At 43.7% G+C, this 20,599-nt stretch overlaps 1 protein-coding gene across 1 annotated transcript in view; it reads right to left on the bottom strand.

The window, feature by feature from the left end:
• LOC138669775 (acidic mammalian chitinase-like) overlaps positions 1-20,229 on the bottom strand; it is an 89,377-nt gene extending 69,148 nt beyond the window's left edge. The window contains exons 1-5 of the mRNA XM_069756504.1: positions 20,133-20,229; positions 19,923-19,952; positions 16,998-17,199; positions 16,793-16,849; positions 16,549-16,714 (exon numbers count right to left, since the gene is read on the bottom strand). Coding sequence (XP_069612605.1) covers positions 16,549-16,714; positions 16,793-16,849; positions 16,998-17,199; positions 19,923-19,952; positions 20,133-20,157 — 480 coding nt within the window. The 5' untranslated portion in view covers positions 20,158-20,229. The remainder of the gene's footprint in view (positions 1-16,548; positions 16,715-16,792; positions 16,850-16,997; positions 17,200-19,922; positions 19,953-20,132) is intronic.
• Positions 20,230-20,599: the final 370 nt, after the last annotated feature.

Genomic DNA, 20,599 nt, shown 5'->3' with positions numbered 1-20,599 from the left:
AGCCTTAGGGTTAGGGTTGGGTTGGAATTAGGGTTGTGGTTAGGGTTAGGGGTGTGTTGGGGTTAGGGTTGTGGTTAGGGGTGTGTTGCGGTTAGGGTTGTGGTTAGGGTTACGGCTACAGTTGGGATAAGGGTTAGGGGTGTGTTGGCGTTAGAATTGAGGGGTTTCCACTGTTTAGGCACATCAGGGGTCTCCAAACGCAACATGGCGCCACCATTGATTCCAGCCAATCTTTCATTCAAAAAGTCAAATGGTGCTCCTTCCCTTCCGAGCCCCGACGTGTGCCCAAACAGTGGTTTACCCCCACATATGGGGTATCAGTGTACTCAGGACAAACTGGGCAACAATTACTGGGGTCCAATTTCTCCTGTTACCCTTGAGAAAATAAAAAATTGCTTGCTAAAACATCATTTTTGAGGAAAGTAAAATGATTTTTTATTTTCACGGCTCTGCGTTGTAAACGTCTGTGAAGCACTTGGGGGTTCAAAGTGCTCACCACATATCTAGATAAGTTCCTTGGGGGGTCTAGTTTCCAAAATGGGGTCACTTGTGGGGGGTTTCTACTGTTTAGGCACACCAGGGGCTCTGCAAACGCAACGTGACGCCCGCAGACCATTCCATCAAAGTCTGCATTTCAAAACGTCACTACTTGACTTCCGAGCCCCGACATGTGCCCAAACAGTGGTTTACCCCCACATATGGGGTATCAGCGTACTCAGGACAAACTGGGCAACAATTACTGGGGTCCAATTTCTCCTGTTACCCTTGAGAAAATAAAAAATTGCTTGCTAAAACATCATTTTTTAGGAAAGAAAAATGATTTTTTATTTTCACGGCTCTGCGTTGTAAACGTCTGTGAAGCACTTGGGGGTTCAAAGTGCTCACCACATATCTAGATAAGTTCCTTGGGGGGTCTAGTTTCCAAAATGGGGTCACTTGTGGGGGGTTTCTACTGTTTAGGCACACCAGGGGCTCTGCAAACGCAACGTGACGCCCGCAGACCATTCCATCAAAGTCTGCATTTCAAAACGTCACTACTTGACTTCCGAGCCCCGACATGTGCCCAAACAGTGGTTTACCCCCACATATGGGGTATCAGCGTACTCAGGACAAACTGGGCAACAATTACTGGGGTCCAATTTCTCCTGTTACCCTTGAGAAAATAAAAAATTGCTTGCTAAAACATCATTTTTGAGGAAAGAAAAATGATTTTTTATTTTCACGGCTCTGCGTTGTAAACGTCTGTGAAGCACTTGGGGGTTCAAAGTGCTCACCACATATCTAGATAAGTTCCTTGGGGGGTCTAGTTTCCAAAATGGGGTCACTTGTGGGGGGTTTCTACTGTTTAGGCACACCAGGGGCTCTGCAAACGCAACGTGACGCCCGCAGACCATTCCATCAAAGTCTGCATTTCAAAAGTCACTACTTCCCTTCTGAGCCCCGACGTGTGCCCAAACAGTGGTTTACCCCCACATATGGGGTATCAGCGTACTCAGGAGAAACTGGACAACAACTTTTGGGGTCCAATTTCTCCTGTAACCCTTGGGAAAATAAAAAATTCTGGGCTAAAAAATTATTTTTGAGGAAAGAAAACGTATTTATTATTTTCACTGCTCTGTGTTATAAACTTCTGTGAAGCACTTGGGGGTTCAAAGTGCTCACCTCACATCTAGATAAGTTCCTTTCGGGGTCTAGTTTCTAAAATGGGGTCACTTGTGGGGGGTTTCTACTGTTTAGCCACATCAGGGGCTCTGCAAACGCAACGTAACGCCCGCAGAGCATTCCATCAAAGTCTGCATTTCAAAATGTCACTACTTGACTTCCGAGCCCCGACATGTGCCCAAACTGTGGTTTACCCCCACATATGGGGTATCAGCGTACTCAGGAGAAACTGTACAACAACTTTTGGGGTCAAATTTCTCCTTTTACCCTTGGGAAAATAATAAATTGCAGGCTAAAAAATCATTTTAGAGAAAATAAAATTTTTATTTTATTTTCATGGCTCTGCGTTATAAACTTCTGTGAAGCACTTGGAAGTTCAAAGTCCTCACCACACATCTAGATTAGTTCCTTTAGGGGTCTAGTTTCCAAAATGGGGTCATATGTGGGGGATCTCCAATGTTTAGGCACACAGGGGCTCTCCAAACGTGACATGGTGTCCGCTAATGATTGGAGCTAATTTTCCATTTAAAAAGCCAATTGGCGTGCCTTCCCTTCCGAGCCCTGCCGTGCGCCCAAACAGTGGTTTACCCCCACATATGGGGTATCAGCGTACTCAGGACAAACTGGACAACAACATTTGCGGTCCAATTTCTCCTATTACCCTTGGCAAAATAGGAAATTCCAGGCTAAAAATCATTTTTGAGGAAAGAAAAATTATTTTTTATTTTCATGGCTCTGCATTATAAACTTCTGTGAAGCACCTGGGGGTTTAAAGTGCTCAATATGCATCTAGATAAGTTCCTTGGGGGGTCTAGTTTCCAAAATGGGGTCACTTGTGGGGGAGCTCCAATGCATAGGCACACAGGGGCTCTCTAAACGCGACATGGTGTCCGCTAACAATTGGAGCTAATTTTCCATTCAAAAAGTCAAATGGCGCGCCTTCCCTTCCGAGCCCTGCCGTGTGCCCAAACAGTGGTTTACCCCCACATATGAGGTATCGGCGTACTCGGGAGAAATTGCCCAACAAATTTTAGGATTCATTTTATCCTATTGCCCATGTGAAAATGAAAAACTGAGGCGAAAAGAATTTTTTTGTGAAAAAAAAGTACTTTTTCATTTTTACAGATCAATTTGTGAAGCACCTGAGGGTTTAAAGTGCTCAATATGCATCTAGATAAGTTCCTTGGGGGGTCTAGTTTCCAAAATGGGGTCATTTGTGGGGGAGCTCCAATGTTTAGGCACACGGGGGCTCTCCAAACACGACATGGTGTCCGCTAACGATGGAGATAATTTTTCATTCAAAAAGTCAAATGGCGCTCCTTCCCTTCCGAACCTTACCATGTGCCCAAACAGTGGTTTACCCCCACATGTGAGGTATCGGCGTACTCATGAGAAATTGCCCAACAAATTTTAGGATCCATTTTATCCTGTTACCCATGTGCAAATGAAAAAAATTGAGGCTAAAAGAATTTTTTTGTGAAAAAAAAGTACTTTTTCATTTTTACGGATCAATTTGTGAAGCCCCCGGGGGTTCAAAGTTCTCACTATGCATCTAGATAAGTTCCTTGGGGCGTCTAGTTTCCAAAATGGGGTCACGTGTGGGGGAGCTCCAATTTTTAGGCACACGGGGGCTCTCCAAACGTGACATGGTGTCCGCTAAAGAGTGGAGCCAATTTTTCATTCAAAAAGTCAAATGGCGCTCCTTCCCTTCCAAGCCCTGCCGTGCGCCCAAACAGTGGTTTACCACCACATATGAGGTATCAGCGTACTCAGGACAAATTGGACAAGAACTTTCGTGGTTCAGTTTCTCCTTGTACCATTGGGAAAATAAAAAAAATGTTGCTAAAAGATAATTTTTGTGACTAAAAAGTTAAATGTTCATTTTTTCCTTCCATGTTGCTTCTGCTGCTGTGAAGCACCTGAAGGGTTAAAAAACTTCTTGAATGTGGTTTTGTGCACCTTGAGGGGTGCATTTTTTAGAATGGTGTCACTTTTGGGTATTTTCAGCCATATAGACCCCTCAAACTGACTTCAAATGTGAGGTGGTCCCTAAAAAAAATGGTTTTGTAAATTTCGTTGTAAAAATGAGAAATCGCTGGTCAAATTTTAACTCTTATAACTTCCTAGCAAAAAAAAATTTTGTTTCCAAAATTGTGCTGGTGTAAAGTAGACATGTGGGAAATGTTATTTATTAACTATTTTGTGTCACATAACTCTCTGGTTTAACAGAATAAAAATTCAAAATGTGAAAATTGCGAAATTTTCAAAATTTTCGCCAAATTTCCGTTTTTATCACAAATAAACGCAGAATTTATTGACCTAAATTTACCACTAACATGAAGCCCAATATGTCACGAAAAAACAATCTCAGAACCGCTAGGATCCGTTGAAGCGTTCCTGAGTTATTACCTCATAAAGGGACACTGGTCAGAATTGCAAAAAACGGCCAGGTCATTAAGGTCAAAATAGGCTGGGTCATGAAGGGGTTAAAAAAAAACATAATAACATAAAAACATGGCTTCCTTTCACTTGGTGACACATACAAACTACAAATTGTTATGATAACTAGTTGGCATCATACACGGTATTCAAATATAAATATGTTCATGTATACAACAGTATGAGAGACAACTTTTCATTTCTTGACATAGCCATGTAACAAAATAAATAGTTTAGTGAAATAGAAAGAAGCTTAAGCTAAAACTGACAGAAAAGTTGCTTAGGAAAAATAATAGATCATAAATAGAAATTAGGATGTGTCAGTTTCTGATTTTGTAGCTTCTGATGGCAAAAATAGTGCCGGTGGATCCCCATTGGTACCACTATAGTGTCGTACAGTGCCACTGGTGTCCACTATGTTCAGTATTTAGCATGGGAGTTGAGTGGGACAGTTAAAGTTATTAGTTGGGACTAACCCAGGGTGAGATAGGCTAAGCTGAAGGGAAAGAGTTTCCTGTCAATGAGTCATATATGGCTTGGAGTGCAAAGAAAGAAAAATAAGGTCGAATGTGAGCAGTGCCGCATTCTGGGGTGTCACTAAACTGAAAGGAGAACAAAGGAAAAAGGTAGCGAGACACAGAGTGATTCTATGGAGATGAGTCCTGAGAGTAGTAAAGCCTACATTTTATAACTCACAAGATAATGGACCTAGACAGTACTGACTATGTGAGTTGACTAGATTATCCTGGGTGGGAGTTACAGAGTGTCACCACTAGAAGATACAAACTGGCCACACTGGCACCCAAAGGGGTGAGAAGACTCAGAACTAGTGTTGAGCATTCCGATACCGCAAGTATCGGGTATCGGCCGATACTTGCGGTATCGGAATTCCGATACCGAGTTCCGATATTTTTGTGATATCGGGAATCAGTATCGGATCCATATTAATGTGTAAAATAAAGAATTAAAATAAAAAATATTGATATACTTACCTCTCCGGAGGCCCCTGGACATCACCGCTGGTAACCGGCAGCCTTCTGTGCTTAAAATGCGCGCGTTTAGGGACATCCATGATGTCACGGCTTCTGATTGGTCGCATGCCGCTCATGTGACCGCCACGCGACCAATCAGAAGCCGCGACGTCATTCTCAGGCCCTAAACTCCTCATTCTAGAAATTTAGGACCTGAGAATGACGTCGCGGCATCTGATTGGTCGCGTGGCGGTCACATGAGCGGCACGCGACCAATCAGAAGCCGCAACGTCATTCTCAGGTCCTAAACGCGCTCATTTTAAGCAAAGAAGGCTGCCGGTTACCAGCGGTGATGTCCAGGGGCCTCCGGAGAGGTAATTATATCAATATTTTTTATTTTAATTCTTTATTTTACACATTAATATGGATCCCAGGGCCTGAAGGAGAGTTTCCTCTCCTTCAGACCCTGGGAACCATCAGGATACCTTCCGATACTTGGTGTCCCATTGACTTGTATTGGTATCGGATATCGGTATCGGCGATATCCGATACTTTTCGGATATCGGCCGATACTATCCGATACCGATGCTTTCAAGTATCGGACAGTATCGCTCAACACTACTCAGAGCCGCAAGTCGAGTAAAGGTCTTTTGCTAAGCAGAACTGTAAGGTTGAGCTGGGTTGGGGTGAAACAGTGGAGACAAACGTCCTGGGGCGTAAGAGATGATTACCTTGCCCACTGCTACCACCATGAGACATGTTCCACTTATCCTTCCAAGTCTTTGCTCTATATATTCAAGTATATAGAGAGTGTAGATTCTAAACAAAGCCACTCGAAGAATGAACATATTACTTTATTTTGACATTGTTGTGCGCAATAATAATTTTTTGAAGTGCTTCTGAGGCACTTTTTCATGAGGATTCCAAAACAATACGCCTGAAAAAGATGTTGTGTGCACGCAGCCTCATGGAACCAAGGTGGAGACTGATGGATCCTGTCATAGAACATATTAAAATCTCTGAAGCCCCTTCTGAGGGGCATTTGTGATGCCCCAGGGTTCTGGTTGTCACAGTGGCATTGCTTTCCTTACGGGGAGAGTGACGTCACGCTTAGAATCGATGGAAGAATCCTTTTAACAGGTAATTAGCACATACAACACCATTCTGACTGCAGGCCAGAAAGGGGAGCTCTACACCCGACTTAAGGGGAGCTGCTCTCTCTGGTCAGGAGGAGGAGTTAGTTGCTAGGCAGTTGCTAGGCAGTTGGGAAGAGTTAGACAGTTGGTGGCAGACAGCAGATTGGAGCAGTCTGAGGCAGAAGAACGGGTGAGGGTGTTATGATCTGGTGGCCTAGGAGCAGCATGAGACGGACTCTGGAGAAGGTGGTCCCTGTACTGACCGCAAACTCTGAACCTAGCAGCGCAACTAGAAGTAGCCGTGGGGGGTACCTAACACTCCCTAGACCCCTCGGTACAGCCTAAGATCTAACTACCCCTAAAGACAGAAACAGGAAACCTATCTTGCCTCAGAGAAAATCCCCAAAGGATAGATAGCCCCCCACAAATATTGACTGTGAGAGGAGAGGGAAATAACATACGCAGATATGAAATCAGATTTTAGCATAGGAGGCCATACTAGCTAAAAAGAAAGGATAGAACAGAGTACTATGCGGTCAGTATAAAAACACTAGAAAATATCCACCACAGAAAATACGAATCACCACATCTGACTAAAGACATGGGGGGTATATCTGCATCTCCAGAGAAATAGCTAGGCTGCAAAAAATCCTTCACAGACTAAGCTGGACAAAACAAAAACATGAAAATGCACAGACTATAAGGTCCACAGCAGGTGGACAGCAAAAACAAAGCCAGGACTTATCTTTGTAGAAAAGCATAGCAAACTGGAGAGACCAGCAGGGAAGTGAATCCTTCAAAAACAATGGACAACTGGCACTGACTAAAGGATCCTGCAAAGCTATATACCCCAGTCAGTTTTGCAATTAGTAAATACACCTGTCCACTCCTGCAGTCCAGGCACAACTGCATTACCCTCTACAACCACCGGAGGGAGCCAAAAAGCTGAATTCACAACAGTACCCCCCCCTTGAGGAGGGGTCACCGAACCCTCACCAGAGCCCCCAGGCCGATCAGGATGAGCCCGATGAAAGGCACGAACCAAATCAACGGCATGGACATCAGAGGCAGAAACCCAAGAATTATCCTCCTGGCCATAACCCTTCCACTTGACAAGGTACTGAAGCTTCCGCCTCGAAAAACGAGAATCCAAAATCTTCTCAACAAAATTTTCCAACTCCCCATCGAAGGAGGATGGTCAGAAGGCTCAACCTGCCCAGAAGAAAAACGAGGATGAAAACCAAAATTGCAAAAAAAAGGCGAAACCAAAGTAGCCGAACTAGCCCGATTATTAAGGGCAAACTCGGCCAAGGTCTGATTAGTTCGCTCAGTCTGGTCATTGGTCTGAGGATGAAATGCAGAAGAAAAAGACAAATCAATGCCCAGCTTGGCACAAAAGGCCCGCCAAAACCTAGAAACAAACTGGGAACCTTTGTCGGACACAATATTCTCCGGAATACCATGCAAACGTACCACATGCTGAAAAAACAACGGAACCAAATCAGAAGAAGAAGGCAATTTAGGCAAAGGCACCAAATGAACCATCTTAGAAAATCGGTCACAGACAACCCAGATAACCGACATTCTTTGGGAAACAGGAAGATCGGAAATATAATCCATAGAAATATGCGTCCAAGGTCTCTCAGGGACTGGCAATGGCAAAAGCAACCCACTAGCGCGGGAACAGCAAGGCTTAGCCCGCGCACAATTCCCACAGGACTGCACAAAAGAACGCACATCCCGTGACAAAGAAGGCCACCAAAAGGACCTACTAACCAAATCTCTGGTACCAAAAATCCCAGGATGGCCAGCCAACACAGAACAATGAACCTCAGAAATCACTTTACTAGTCCATCTATCAGGAACAAACAGTTTCCCCACAGGACAGCGGTCAGGCTTATCAGCCTGAAATTCCTGAAGAACCCGTCGCAAATCAGGGGAGATGGCAGAAAGAATCACCCCTTCCTTCAAAATGCCGACCGGCTCAAAAACCCCAGGGGAATCAGGAAAAAAACTCCTAGAGAGGGCATCCGCCTTAACATTCTTAGTACCAGGAATGTACGAGACCACAAAATCAAAACGGGAGAAAAACAGGGACCATCGAGCCTGTCTAGGATTCAGTCGTTTGGCCGACTCGAGGTAAATCAGATTCTTATGATTGGTCAGGACCACAATACGGTGCTTGGCCCCCTCAAGCCAATGTCGCCACTCCTCAAATGCCCACTTCATAGCCAACAACTCCCGATTGCTGACATCATAATTGCGTTCCGCAGGCGAAAACTTCCGAGAAAAGAAGGCACACGGTTTAATCAGGAACCATCAGAATTCCTCTGAGACAAAGCGGCCCCTGCCCCAATCTCAGACGCGTCAACCTCAACCTGAAATGGAAGAGAAACATCTGGCTGACGCAACACAGGGGCAGAAGTAAATCGGCGTTTAAGCTCCTGAAAGGCAGAAACAGCCGCGGAGGACCAATTCGTCACATCAGCGCCTTTCTTGGTCAAATCGGTTAGAGGTTTAACCACACTGGAGAAGTTGGCAATGAAACGACGATAAAAATTAGCAAAGCCCAAGAATTTCTGCAGGCTCTTCACAGATGTGGGCTGAATCCAATCATGAATGGCCTGAACCTTAACCGGATCCATTTCTATAGATGAGGGAGAAAAAATGAAACCCAAAAAAGAAACCTTCTGCACTCCAAAGAGGCACTTTGACCCCTTCACAAATAAAGCATTATTACGGAGGATCTGAAATACCATCCTGACCTGTTTCACATGAGACTCCCAATCATTGGAAAAAATCTAAATATCATCCAAATATACAACCATGAATTTATCAAGATAACTCCGAAAGATATCATGCATGAAGGATTGGAACACAGATGGGGCATTAGAGAGTCCGAATGGCATCACAAGGTATTCAAAATGGCCTTCAGGTGTATTAAATGCAGTTTTCCATTCGTCACCCTGCTTGATACGAATAAGATTGTATGCCCCTCGAAGGTCAATCTTAGTAAACCAGCTAGCCCCCTTAATCCTAGCAAACAAATCAGTAAGCAAAGGCAAGGGGCATTGAAATGTAACCGCGATCTTATTCAAGAGGCGATAATCAATACAGGGTCTCAAGGAGCCATCCTTCTTGGCAACAAAAAAGAACCCCGCTCCCAACGGTGAAGAAGATGGCCGAATATGCCCTTTCTCCAAAGACTCCTTAATATAGCTCCGCATGGCGGTATGTTCAGGCACAGACAGGTTGAAAAGTCGGCCCTTAGGGAACTTACAACCTGGAATCAAGTCAATAGCACCATCACAGTCCCTATGCGGTGGAAGGGAACTGGATTTGGGCTCATCGAATACATCCTGGAAGTCAGACAAAAACTCAGGAACTTCAGAAGAGGGGGAAGAGGAAATTGACATCAAAGGAACCTAATCATGAACCCCCTGACAACCCCAACTAGTCACAGACATGGATTTCCAATCTAACACCGGATTATGTAGCTGCAACCATGCAAAACCCAGCACAATATCATCATGCAAATTATGCAACACCAGAAAATGACAATCTTCCTGATGGGCTGGCGCCATGCGCATGGTCAGCTGTGTCCAAAACTGAGGTTTATTTTTATCCAACGGTGTAGCATCAATGCCCCTCAAAGGAATAGGGTTCTGCAAAGGCTGCAAGGGAAAACCACAACGTCTGGAAAATTCTAAGTCCATTAAGTTCAGAGCGGCGCCTGAATCCACAAATGCCATGACAGAAAATGATGATAATGAGCAGATCAAGGTCACAGATAACAGAAATTTAGGTTGTATAGTACTGATGGCAACAGAACTAGCGATTCTCCTTGTACGCTTAGGCAATCAGAAATAACATGAGCAGAATCGCCGCAGTAAAAACACAACCTATTCTGACGCCTGAATGTTTGACGTTCAGCTCTAGACAAAATCCTATCACACTGCATAGGCTCAGGGCTCCGCTCAGAGGACAATGCCACAGTGTGCACAACTCTGCGCTTGCGCAAGCGCCGATCAATCTGAATGGCCAGAGACATAGAATCACTCAGACCAGCAGGCGTGGGGAACCCCACCATTACATCTTTAACGGATTCAGAAAGACCCTTTCTGAAAATTGCCGCCAAGGCATCCTCATTCCATTTAGTCAGTACAGACCATTTTCTAAATTTCTGGCAATACGATTCTGCCGCTTCTTGACCTTGACACAGGGCTAACAAGATTTTCTCAGCCTGATCCACAGAATTAGGCTCATCATACAACAACCCCAATGCCTGAAAGAATGAATCAAAATTAAGCAAAGCAGGATTGCTAGATTCCAGGGAAAATGCCAATCCTGTGGGTCACCACGCAGCAGAGATATGATGATTTTAACCTGCTGAATAGGATCACCAGAAGACCGGGGTCTTAATGCAAAAAACAGTTTACAGTTATTTTTGAAACTCAAAAATTTGGATCTGTCACCAAAGAATAAATCAGGAGTGGGAATCTTAGGTTCTAAGGCAGAAGTCTGAACAATGAAATCTGAAATACCCTGTACCCTAGCAGCAAGCTGATCCACCCGAGAAACTAACTCCTGAACATTCATGTTAATACTGGATTCCGTAGCCACCCAGAGGTAAAGAGGGAGGAAAATACCAAACAGGCTAAGGAAAAAAAAATGGCTCAAAAGCTTCCCTCCCTTCTTCTGAGATGCAATTAACTCATTGTTGGCCAGTTATACTGTTATGATCTGGTGGCCTAGGAGCAGCATGAGATGGACTCTGGAGAAGGTGGTCCCTGTACTGACCGCAAACCCTGAACCTAGCAGCGCAACTAGAAGTAGCCGTGGGGGGTACTTAACACTCCGTAGACCCCTCGGCACAGCCTAAGATCTAACTACCCCTAAAGACAGAAACAGGAAACCTATCTTGCCTCAGAGAAAATCCCCAATGGATAGATAGCCCCCCACAAATATTGACTGTGAGAGGAAAGGGAAATAACATACGCAGATATGAAATCAGATTTTAGCATAGGAGGCCATACTAGCTAAAAAGAAAGGATAGAACAGAGTACTATGCGGTCAGTATAAAAACACTAGAAAATATCCACCACAGAAAATACGAATCACCACATCTGACTAAAGACATGGGGGGTATATCTGCATCTCCAGAGAAATAGCTAGGCTGCAAAAAATCCTTCACAGACTAAGCTGGACAAAACAAAAACATGAAAATGCACAGACTATAAGGTCCAAAGCAGGTGGACAGCAAAAACAAAGCCAGGACTTATCTTTGTAGAAAAGCACAGCAAACTGGAGAGACCAGCAGGGAAGTGAATCCTTCAAAAACAATGGACAACTGGCACTGACTAAAGGATCCTGCAAAGCTATATACCCCAGTCAGTTTTGCAATTAGTAAATACACCTGTCCACTCCTGCAGTCCAGGCACAACTGCATTACCCTCTACAACCACCGGAGGGAGCCAAAAAGCTGAATTCACAACATGAGGGGCCTTTATAGCCTGAGGTGCTGTAGCTCCTAGATAGCAAAATACAGAAGGAAGAACAGCCTTTAGCTAACATGCCGGAGAGCAAAGCACAGGAGAGTGACAACATTGGATAATAGCTCCGACTGGGCTACCTCCCTAACAGAGCGCAGATACCGGTAACTGGAAGACCGAGGTTGTGTGATACCCTGGGAGGCACAGCAGAAACCGGTAGGACAGCTAGACTACATGTATCTTGTCCGCCCTAACACCCAGGAGACACAGTGACACATAGAGCCTGGGATGTGATAGAGACCTTGTAAATAGGCTCGAGTCACCTGTCATATGGGTTTGAGTCCTACCTAAAGGGGGACAGTGAGAACTGAGAGGACCTTGCCTGAAGCCTTAGGCAGTAAGGGACTACAATACTACCACGCTAAAAGGAAGGATTTTAAATCCACCTTGTCAAAGGGGACTCTGAACTCGCTTTCAAGCCGGCCGGATCCTGCCTGTACCTGTGATCTGGTGCCCTAGACTGGGGCTGCCAGCTACCATCAGTAAATGAGGTAAAGAGACTGCAAACCTGTGTCCTCCATTCTTTATCGCACCACTCACCATCTTCATCTACTACACCAGGAGCCATGGGGACCCAGCTTCACCTTTGGGAATCTACACCATCCCAGCTGCCATAACATCACCCCAGTGGACCCCTTAAATAAGCATCATCATTCCTGTCCAAATACCACATTTGGCATCACAAACTCTTATTATCTCACAAATCCCTTTAAAGACCGTCCCCTTAACATGGGCACCCAGGGCCACGGACCGGGTTGCCGCTGCCGTAACACATCCCTTTAAGTACTGGACCCAGTACCGAGTACCCCATGGCCCTGGCAGGCATTCCAGATTCACCCCCCTCGCTCCTCCTATCACACGGAATTGCAGTAGCAACAATAGCTGACAGTCTAAGGGTACCGTCACACAGTGGCACTTTTGTCGCTACGACGGTACGATTCGTAACGTTCCAGCAATATCCATACGATATTGCTGTGTCTGACACACAGCAGCGATCAGGGATCCTGCTGAGAATCGTACGTCGTAGCAGATCGTTTGGAACATTCTTTCATCGCTGGATCTCCCGCTGTCATCGCTAGATCGGTGTGTGTGACACCGATCTAGCGATGCGTTCGCTTGTAACCAGGGTAAACATCGGGTTACTAAGCGCAGGGCCGCGCTTAGTAACCCGATGTTTACCCTGGTTACCAGCGTAAATGTAAAAAAAAAAAAAAAAAAAAAACAGTACATACTTACATTCCGGTGTCCGTCAGGTCCCTTGCCGTCTGCTTCCCGCACTCACTGACTGCCGGCCGTAAAGTGAAAGCAGAGCACAGCGGTGACGTCACCGCTGTGCTGTGCTTTCACTTTACGGCCGGCAGTCAGTGAGTGCGGGAAGCAGACGGCAAGGGACAGACACCGGAAGGTAAGTATGTACTGTTTGTTTTTTTTTATGCTGGTAACCAGGGTAAACATCGGGTTACTAAGCGCGGCCCTGCGCTTAGTAACCCGATGTTTACCCTGGTTACCCGGGGACTTCGGCATCGTTGGTCGCTGGAGAGCTGTCTGTGTGACAGCTCTCCAGCGACCACACTACGACTTACCAACGATCACGACCAGGTCGTATCGCTGGTCGTGATCGTTGGTAAATCGTATAGTGTGACGGTACCCTAAGTCTCTTAGAAATAGGCTGGTACAATAGACATAAAGAAGTAGGTAATTAGGTTTAGTGGGATAGTGACAATCTTAATTAAAATGCCGACAGTGCCAATGAGGATATCTATTATGCATAGACAAAGGTATACAGATTGGAAAGGTAGTTAAGCCAGGATACCTATTGTCGGTCCAGAAAGTACATCCTGTGAAGCTTTATTCCCTCAGAGGAAATTATATATCTACAATAGCCACTTCAAACTTGGGGTCTCTGAAAAAAAATTATTAATATTGGGGCTTCAATAGATCCGATAGTGATGGGACATACAGTGGGGCAAAAAAGTATTTAGTCAGTCAGCAATATGGCAAGTTCCACCACTTAAAAAGATGAGAGGCGTCTGTAATTTACATCATAGGTAGACCTCAACTATGGGAGACAAACTGAGAAAAAAAATCCAGAAAATCACATTGCCTGTTTTTTTTATCATTTTATTTGCATATTATGGTGGAAAATAAGTATTTGGTCAGAAACAAAATTTAATCTCAATACTTTGTAATATATCCTTTGTTGGCAATGACAGAGGTCAAACGTTTTCTGTAAGTCTTCACAAGGTTGCCACACACTGTTGTTGGTATGTTGGCCCATTCCTCCATGCAGATCTCCTCTAGAGCAGTGATGTTTTTGGCTTTTCGCTTGGCAACACGGACTTTCAACTCCCTCCAAAGGTTTTCTATAGGGTTGAGATCTGGAGACTGGCTAGGCCACTCCAGGACCTTGAAATGCTTCTTACAAAGCCACTCCTTCGTTGCCCTGGCGGTGTGCTTTGGATCATTGTCATGTTGAAAGACCCAGCCACGTTTCATCTTCAATGCCCTTGCTGATGGAAGGAGGTTTGCACTCAAAATATCACGATACATGGCCCCGTTCATTCTTTCATGTACCCGGATCAGTCGTCCTGGCCCCTTTGCAGAGAAACAGCCCCAAAGCATGATGTTTCCACCACCATGCTTTACAGTAGGTATGGTGTTTGATGGATGCAACTCAGTATTCTTTTTCCTCCAAACATGACAAGTTGTGTTTCTACCAAACAGTTCCAGTTTGGTTTCATCAGACCATAGGACATTCTCCCAAAACTCCTCTGGATCATCCAAATGCTCTCGAGCAAACTTCAGACGGGCCCGGACATGTACTGGCTTAAGCAGTGGGACACGTCTGGCACTGCAGGATCTGAGTCCATGGTGGCGTAGTGTGTTACTTATGGTAGGCCTTGTTACATTGGTCCCAGCTCTCTGCAGTTCATTCACTAGGTCCCCCCGCGTGGTTCTGGGATTTTTGCTCACCGTTCTTGTGATCATTCTGACCCCACGGGGTGGGATTTTGCGTGGAGCCCCAGATCGAGGGAGATTATCAGTGGTCTTGTATGTCTTCCATTTTCTAATTATTGCTCCCACTGTTGATTTTTTCACTCCAAGCTGGTTGGCTATTGCAGATTCAGTCTTCCCAGCCTGGTGCAGGGCTACAATTTTGTTTCTGGTGTCCTTTGACAGCTCTTTGGTCTTCACCATAGTGGAGTTTGGAGTCAGACTGTTTGAGGGTGTGCACAGGTGTCTTTTTATACTGATAACAAGTTTAAACAGGTGCCAATACTACAGGTAATGAGTGGAGGAAAGAGGAGACTCTTAAAGAAGAAGTTACAGGTCTGTGAGAGCCAGAAATCTTGATAGTTTGTTTCTGACCAAATACTTATTTTCCACCATAATATGCAAAAAAAATGTTAAAAAAACAGACAATGTGATTTTCTGGATTTTTTTTTCTCAGTTTGTCTCCCATAGTTGAGGTCTACCTATGATGTAAATTACAGACGCCTCTCATCTTTTTAAGTGGTGGAACTTGCACTATTGCTGACTGACTAAATACTTTTTTGCCCCACTGTACATTTTCAGCTTCAGGGTGATTCGGGGAAGAAGATGCATATTTTGCCATAATTGTAAGCCTGCCTATAAGACACAAATCAATAATTGATGACAGATCACTGCCAACAGCCATATCATGTTTGGTGACTGGGGAAAGGTAAAATCCCAGTAAAAAAAAATATGGCATTGATTTCGAACTTTTGCAATCATCAGGAGCGAATTTATTGCATAAGTTAGAAATTTCAGAAAATCCTGAGGACATCCCACAACCCTGCCCAGGCTAGATTCTCCTTTGGCAGATGTAGCTCAGATGCTGATAAAATGTCAAGATAAATTATGATCTGTGTACAATGCTGAGGAAGATACATACGTACATGTGTAGGCTTGATCCTGTTAACCAGATGTTTTAAATTGGATTGTTTCCGTCCACTAAACTGAATCATCTCTGTGATCAGTGTAGTAAGTTCTTTTGCTAATCCTATTCTATTTTATGTAATTATATACGCTTCACTGTTTTATCCTCCTTGTAAAATCTTTTGTATATTTTTATAAACCAGTGCCTGTCCGTGTGGATTAACTATAAAACTTAATTATTCTGTTCCTTTTGTTCTGTAATCCGCACCCCGAAGCCATACACTACCACAACCAGGCCTCCAGTCAGCCTGTATAAAAAATTGACTGGTGGTGGTGGCAGCCAAGTAGCCTTGAGTTGTCGTGGAGCTACCAGTGCTCATACCAGGGTCATATAGACATATTCCATTCCATGCGTTGGAATCGGCTACCAGTGCTCATACCAGGGTCATATAGACATATTCCATTCCATGCGTTGGAATCGGAGATGTATATACCATACGCTCAATGTTAGTTTCCCGATAACCGGCCTATTAGTGGAAATAGCCTACGATCTCATCCATTAATCATCGCTCAATCACATAATTGTCCAATCGATAGTGTGCAGCAAAGAGCTGTTCGCTCTAAAGATAACAGCGGGTGGGTTGAGATACGACCCCTCTGGCTGTGATCTTTCACAGATCCTATTTTAACTCATTGGCATTTAATTGGATTTGCTGGGATGCATTTGAAATGTAATCTATCATGCTGCCTGTCATTTCATATGCAGCATACTTCATGAAATGCCATATATATGCCTGGTGTCTAACGGAGCACGTAAAGCCATGAATGAAGGCTTCATACCAAGCGGACAAAAGATTTATATCAACAGATCTGATAGAGAGTCCCCACCTTTATCAGTATAGTAAATCTCTGCTTATCCTCTGGAGGGCTGCCTCGAGATCCTGGGTACTCAATATCGAGGTCAATTCCATCAAAGTTATATTTGCGGAGACATGCAATCACTGATTTAATGAAAGTTGACCGGTTCCCAGAATTAGCAACCATATCAGTAAACCTAAATGCCAGAGATGAAAGAGTTATAAAGAAGTTCTATGACTTTAGCACCTATATACATGTATGTGCATTTCCTTACCTCTGTGTCCCAAAGTTCCAACCTCCAATTGCCAATAATGTCACAAGTTTTGTATTGCTGAAAGAAAATAAAACATGTGTTTGATTTACACAGAATATAAGAGTCAGCTGGACCTTGTAGAGCCTATATTGTAAGACTAAAAGAAAACCAGGAGTGAATTATTCTCAACAACGGACAGTATGAAAGCTTGTGAGTAAATACTAACATCTTCTTTAGGTCGTTAAACTGTGTGTATAGGACATCATCATTCCACTCATAAGGTGCAATCTTATGCTCATTCATGGTGGCAAAGGAATATATGAGATGAGTGCAGAGCTGCGGGTCAACATCCCCTGGCATGAACTTTCCCTGGTCAGGCCGGTACTGAGACCAGTTTGTAAAGTAACAAACCAGTTTGTAGGTGGAACCTGAAAAAGTATAAAAAACAAGAAAAACATAAATTTTATATTGAATGCAATGTAGTTTTGAATTTCACAATTCATTTTACCATATAATGAACTGAAAAATGGGGGGAAAAAAACAAGTGGTCTTTAGGTTTTGTGTCTACAGGATACATTACATTGCAGTAAAGATGACCTGGCAATATGGTTCTCCAGGTCAGTACAATTGCAGAAACACCAAACTAGTATAGCTTTTTTATTTAAATGTCTAAAAAAAAATCTGAAATGAGCAAAAAACAAATTTAAGGTGTTGCCATGTTTTGACACTCATTACGTTTTCTATTTTTCATTTGATGGAACTGTGGGAGAGGTTTTTCTGTGGATAGCTACTATTTTGATAGATAATATTTCATCGCACTTATGTAATTTTAATCACTGTTTATTGCATTTATTTTTTGCATTGTTCCAGCGACTGAATAAAAACTCCTGAAATTCTGTCAATGTGATTTTTTTTAATCAATTTACTGCATTTACTGTTTGGGCTAATCTACTATATAATTGTCTAAGGGTCACTTCCGTCTTTCTGTCTGTCTGTCCTTCTGTCTGTCACGGATATTCATTGGTCGCGGCCTCTGTCTGTCATGGAATCCAAGTCGCTGATTGGTCTCACCAGCATCTGTCATGGCTGCCACGACCAATCAGTGACGGCCACAGTCCGATTAGTCCCTCCCCTGCAGTCAGCGCCCGCTCCATAATCCCCGCAGTCACCGCTCACACAGGGTTAATGCCAGCGGTAACGGACCGCGTTATGCCACGGGTAACTCACTCCGTTACCGCCGCTATTAACCCTGTGTGACCAAGTTTTTACTATTGATGCTGCCTATACAGCATCAATAGTAAAAACATCTAATGTTAAAAATAATTTTAAAAAATAAAAAATCATTATATACCCACCTTTTGCGACGCTCCAGTGACCGCTCCATGCAAGCGGTAGGTTCCATTGCCGTGTATGGGAGAAGGACCTGCCATGACGTCACGGTCATGTGACCGAACTACAAGGGGCCCTCAGAAGGTCAGTATATGTTTATTTTTATTTTTTAACCTATGACATAGGTGGCTGGGCAATATACTATGTAGCTGGGCAATATACTACGGTACTGGCCAATATACTATGTAGCTGGGCAATATACTACGGTACTGGCCAATATACTACGTGGCTCTGTGCTGTATACTACGTCGCTGTGCAATATACTACGTGGCTCTGTGCTGTATTCTACATCACTGGGCAATATACTACGTAACTGGGCAATATACTACGTAACTGGGCAATTTACTATGTGCCTGGGCAATATACTACGTGGCTGGGCAATATACTACGTGGCTGGGCAATATACTATGTGGCTGGGCAATATACTACATGGCTGGGCAATATACTATGTGACTGGGCAATATACTACGTCACTGGGCAATATACTACGTGGCTCGGCAATATACTACGTGGTTGGGCAATATACTACGTGGCTGGGCAATATACTACGTGGGCTGTGCAATAGACTATGTGGCTGGGCAATATACTACGTGACTGGGCAATATATTACTTGGCTGGGAAATATACTGCGTCACTGGGCAATATACTATGTGGCTGGGCAATATACTACGTGGTTGGGCAATATACTACGTGGCTGGGCAATATATTGTGTGGCTGGGCAATATACTACGTGACTGGGCAATATACTATGTGGCTGGGCAATATACTGCGTGGCTGGGCAATATACTATGTGGGCTGTGCAATATACTACGTGGCTGGGCAATATACTGTGTGGCTGGGCAATATACTATGTGACTGGGCAATATACTACGTGCCTGTGCTGTATACTACGTGGCTGGTCAATATACTACGTGGCTGGGCAATATACTACGTGGCTGGGCAATATACTACGTGACTGGGCAATATACTACGCGGCTGGGCAATATACTACGTGGGGTGTGCAATATACTACATGGCTGGGCAATATACTACGTCGCTGGGCAATATACTACGTGGACATGCATATTCTAGAATACCCGATGCGTTAGAATCGGGCCACCATTTAGTTCTTTTTATATTTGGGCAGATCAGACTTTTATGGACGTGGTGATACCAAATATGTTCCTTTTTTTACTTTTCTAATGGGGCAAAAAGGAGAGCGATTCAAATTTTTATATTTTTAAAAAATGTTCTTACTATATTTTTTAGCCGTCATAGACGATTTTCCCTTTTTACTTATACTACATACTGCAATACAATATTAGCGCAATGTATCTTTTAAAATCTCTTTCTCCAGTGAATGCCAGCCACATGCATAAGTAATGTTATGGCTGACACATGTTCTACATACCTCCGACTGACATGGCAACCCATTAACACACTCCATCATGTAATGGAAGGCCAAAAGGGCAAGTGGAACAGTGTGCCTGCCTTGTTAACACTTTGCAAGTAACATTTAGGGAGTTAGCGGTGGACAGAGGTCCACTGTTCTCACTGATGATGGCTGTAAGACAGGCCACTAGTGGGATCATATACTGAGCCTGCATCATAGATAAAGACCTGACAAAAGATGTACCAGTTCATCATATGTCAAGAATGGGTGAATTACAAATACCTGCAACAGCAGTAACATATCTAAGATGCCATGTTGCTTATTTACTTTTATGTTTTGGACCTTTTTTTACAATTTGATATCTCTATAGTAAATAAGTTAATATCTTACCCAGCTGAACATGCAGCAGCAGGAATAGACCTGTATCACAGAAAACACATAAACTTAATTTCATATAATGGCAACAAATTACACCATGAAATCAATCATGAGCTTAATAATTGCAGAGATGCTGGAGAATAAGTGCGGTATGCATCAATCTAACAAGCCTGATGTGTAAATATCAATGGACATTCAAGTAACGTTATTGATGGTTCTTACCCGCCCAAAGCAACATCTCCCTCATGTCTCCGTTTGTCTAGCAATGCCCAGAGGTTGCGATAGCAGTATATAGAGTAGGAATTCCTGCTATCAGTGTGAGAACTGTACAGGTGGATACAGTCATCATGGCATAAAAATAAAAGCACCTGAGTGTTGGATAGGGAACTCTGCAAAACATGTTGAAACTATAAAGGCTGATAAAGGTAGGGTGTTATTTAAAATGCAAGGGCAATCACTACAAAAATACAGTTCAAGGCTAGAATCAAGGACATTCCAATCTAAAATTATATAATGATACCTTTTATATAAAGATCATTGTATGTCAGGCCCCCTTTACATGTCCTGATGATTTCGGTACTGGAAAAAAACAGTACTGGTGAGATCAGGGCTGCCAACAGGAATTTGAGGGCCCCTTACTGGCAAAATATTTGGGCCCCTTGAGCCTCTGCCCAGGCTCCTTCACAGCT

Source organism: Ranitomeya imitator, chromosome 3 (genome assembly GCF_032444005.1).
Source record: "Ranitomeya imitator isolate aRanImi1 chromosome 3, aRanImi1.pri, whole genome shotgun sequence".
In the NCBI taxonomy this organism is placed as follows: Eukaryota; Metazoa; Chordata; class Amphibia; order Anura; family Dendrobatidae; genus Ranitomeya; species Ranitomeya imitator.
Note: the sequence above shows the minus strand (reverse complement) of the source record. Positions and strands in the feature narration are given on the sequence as shown.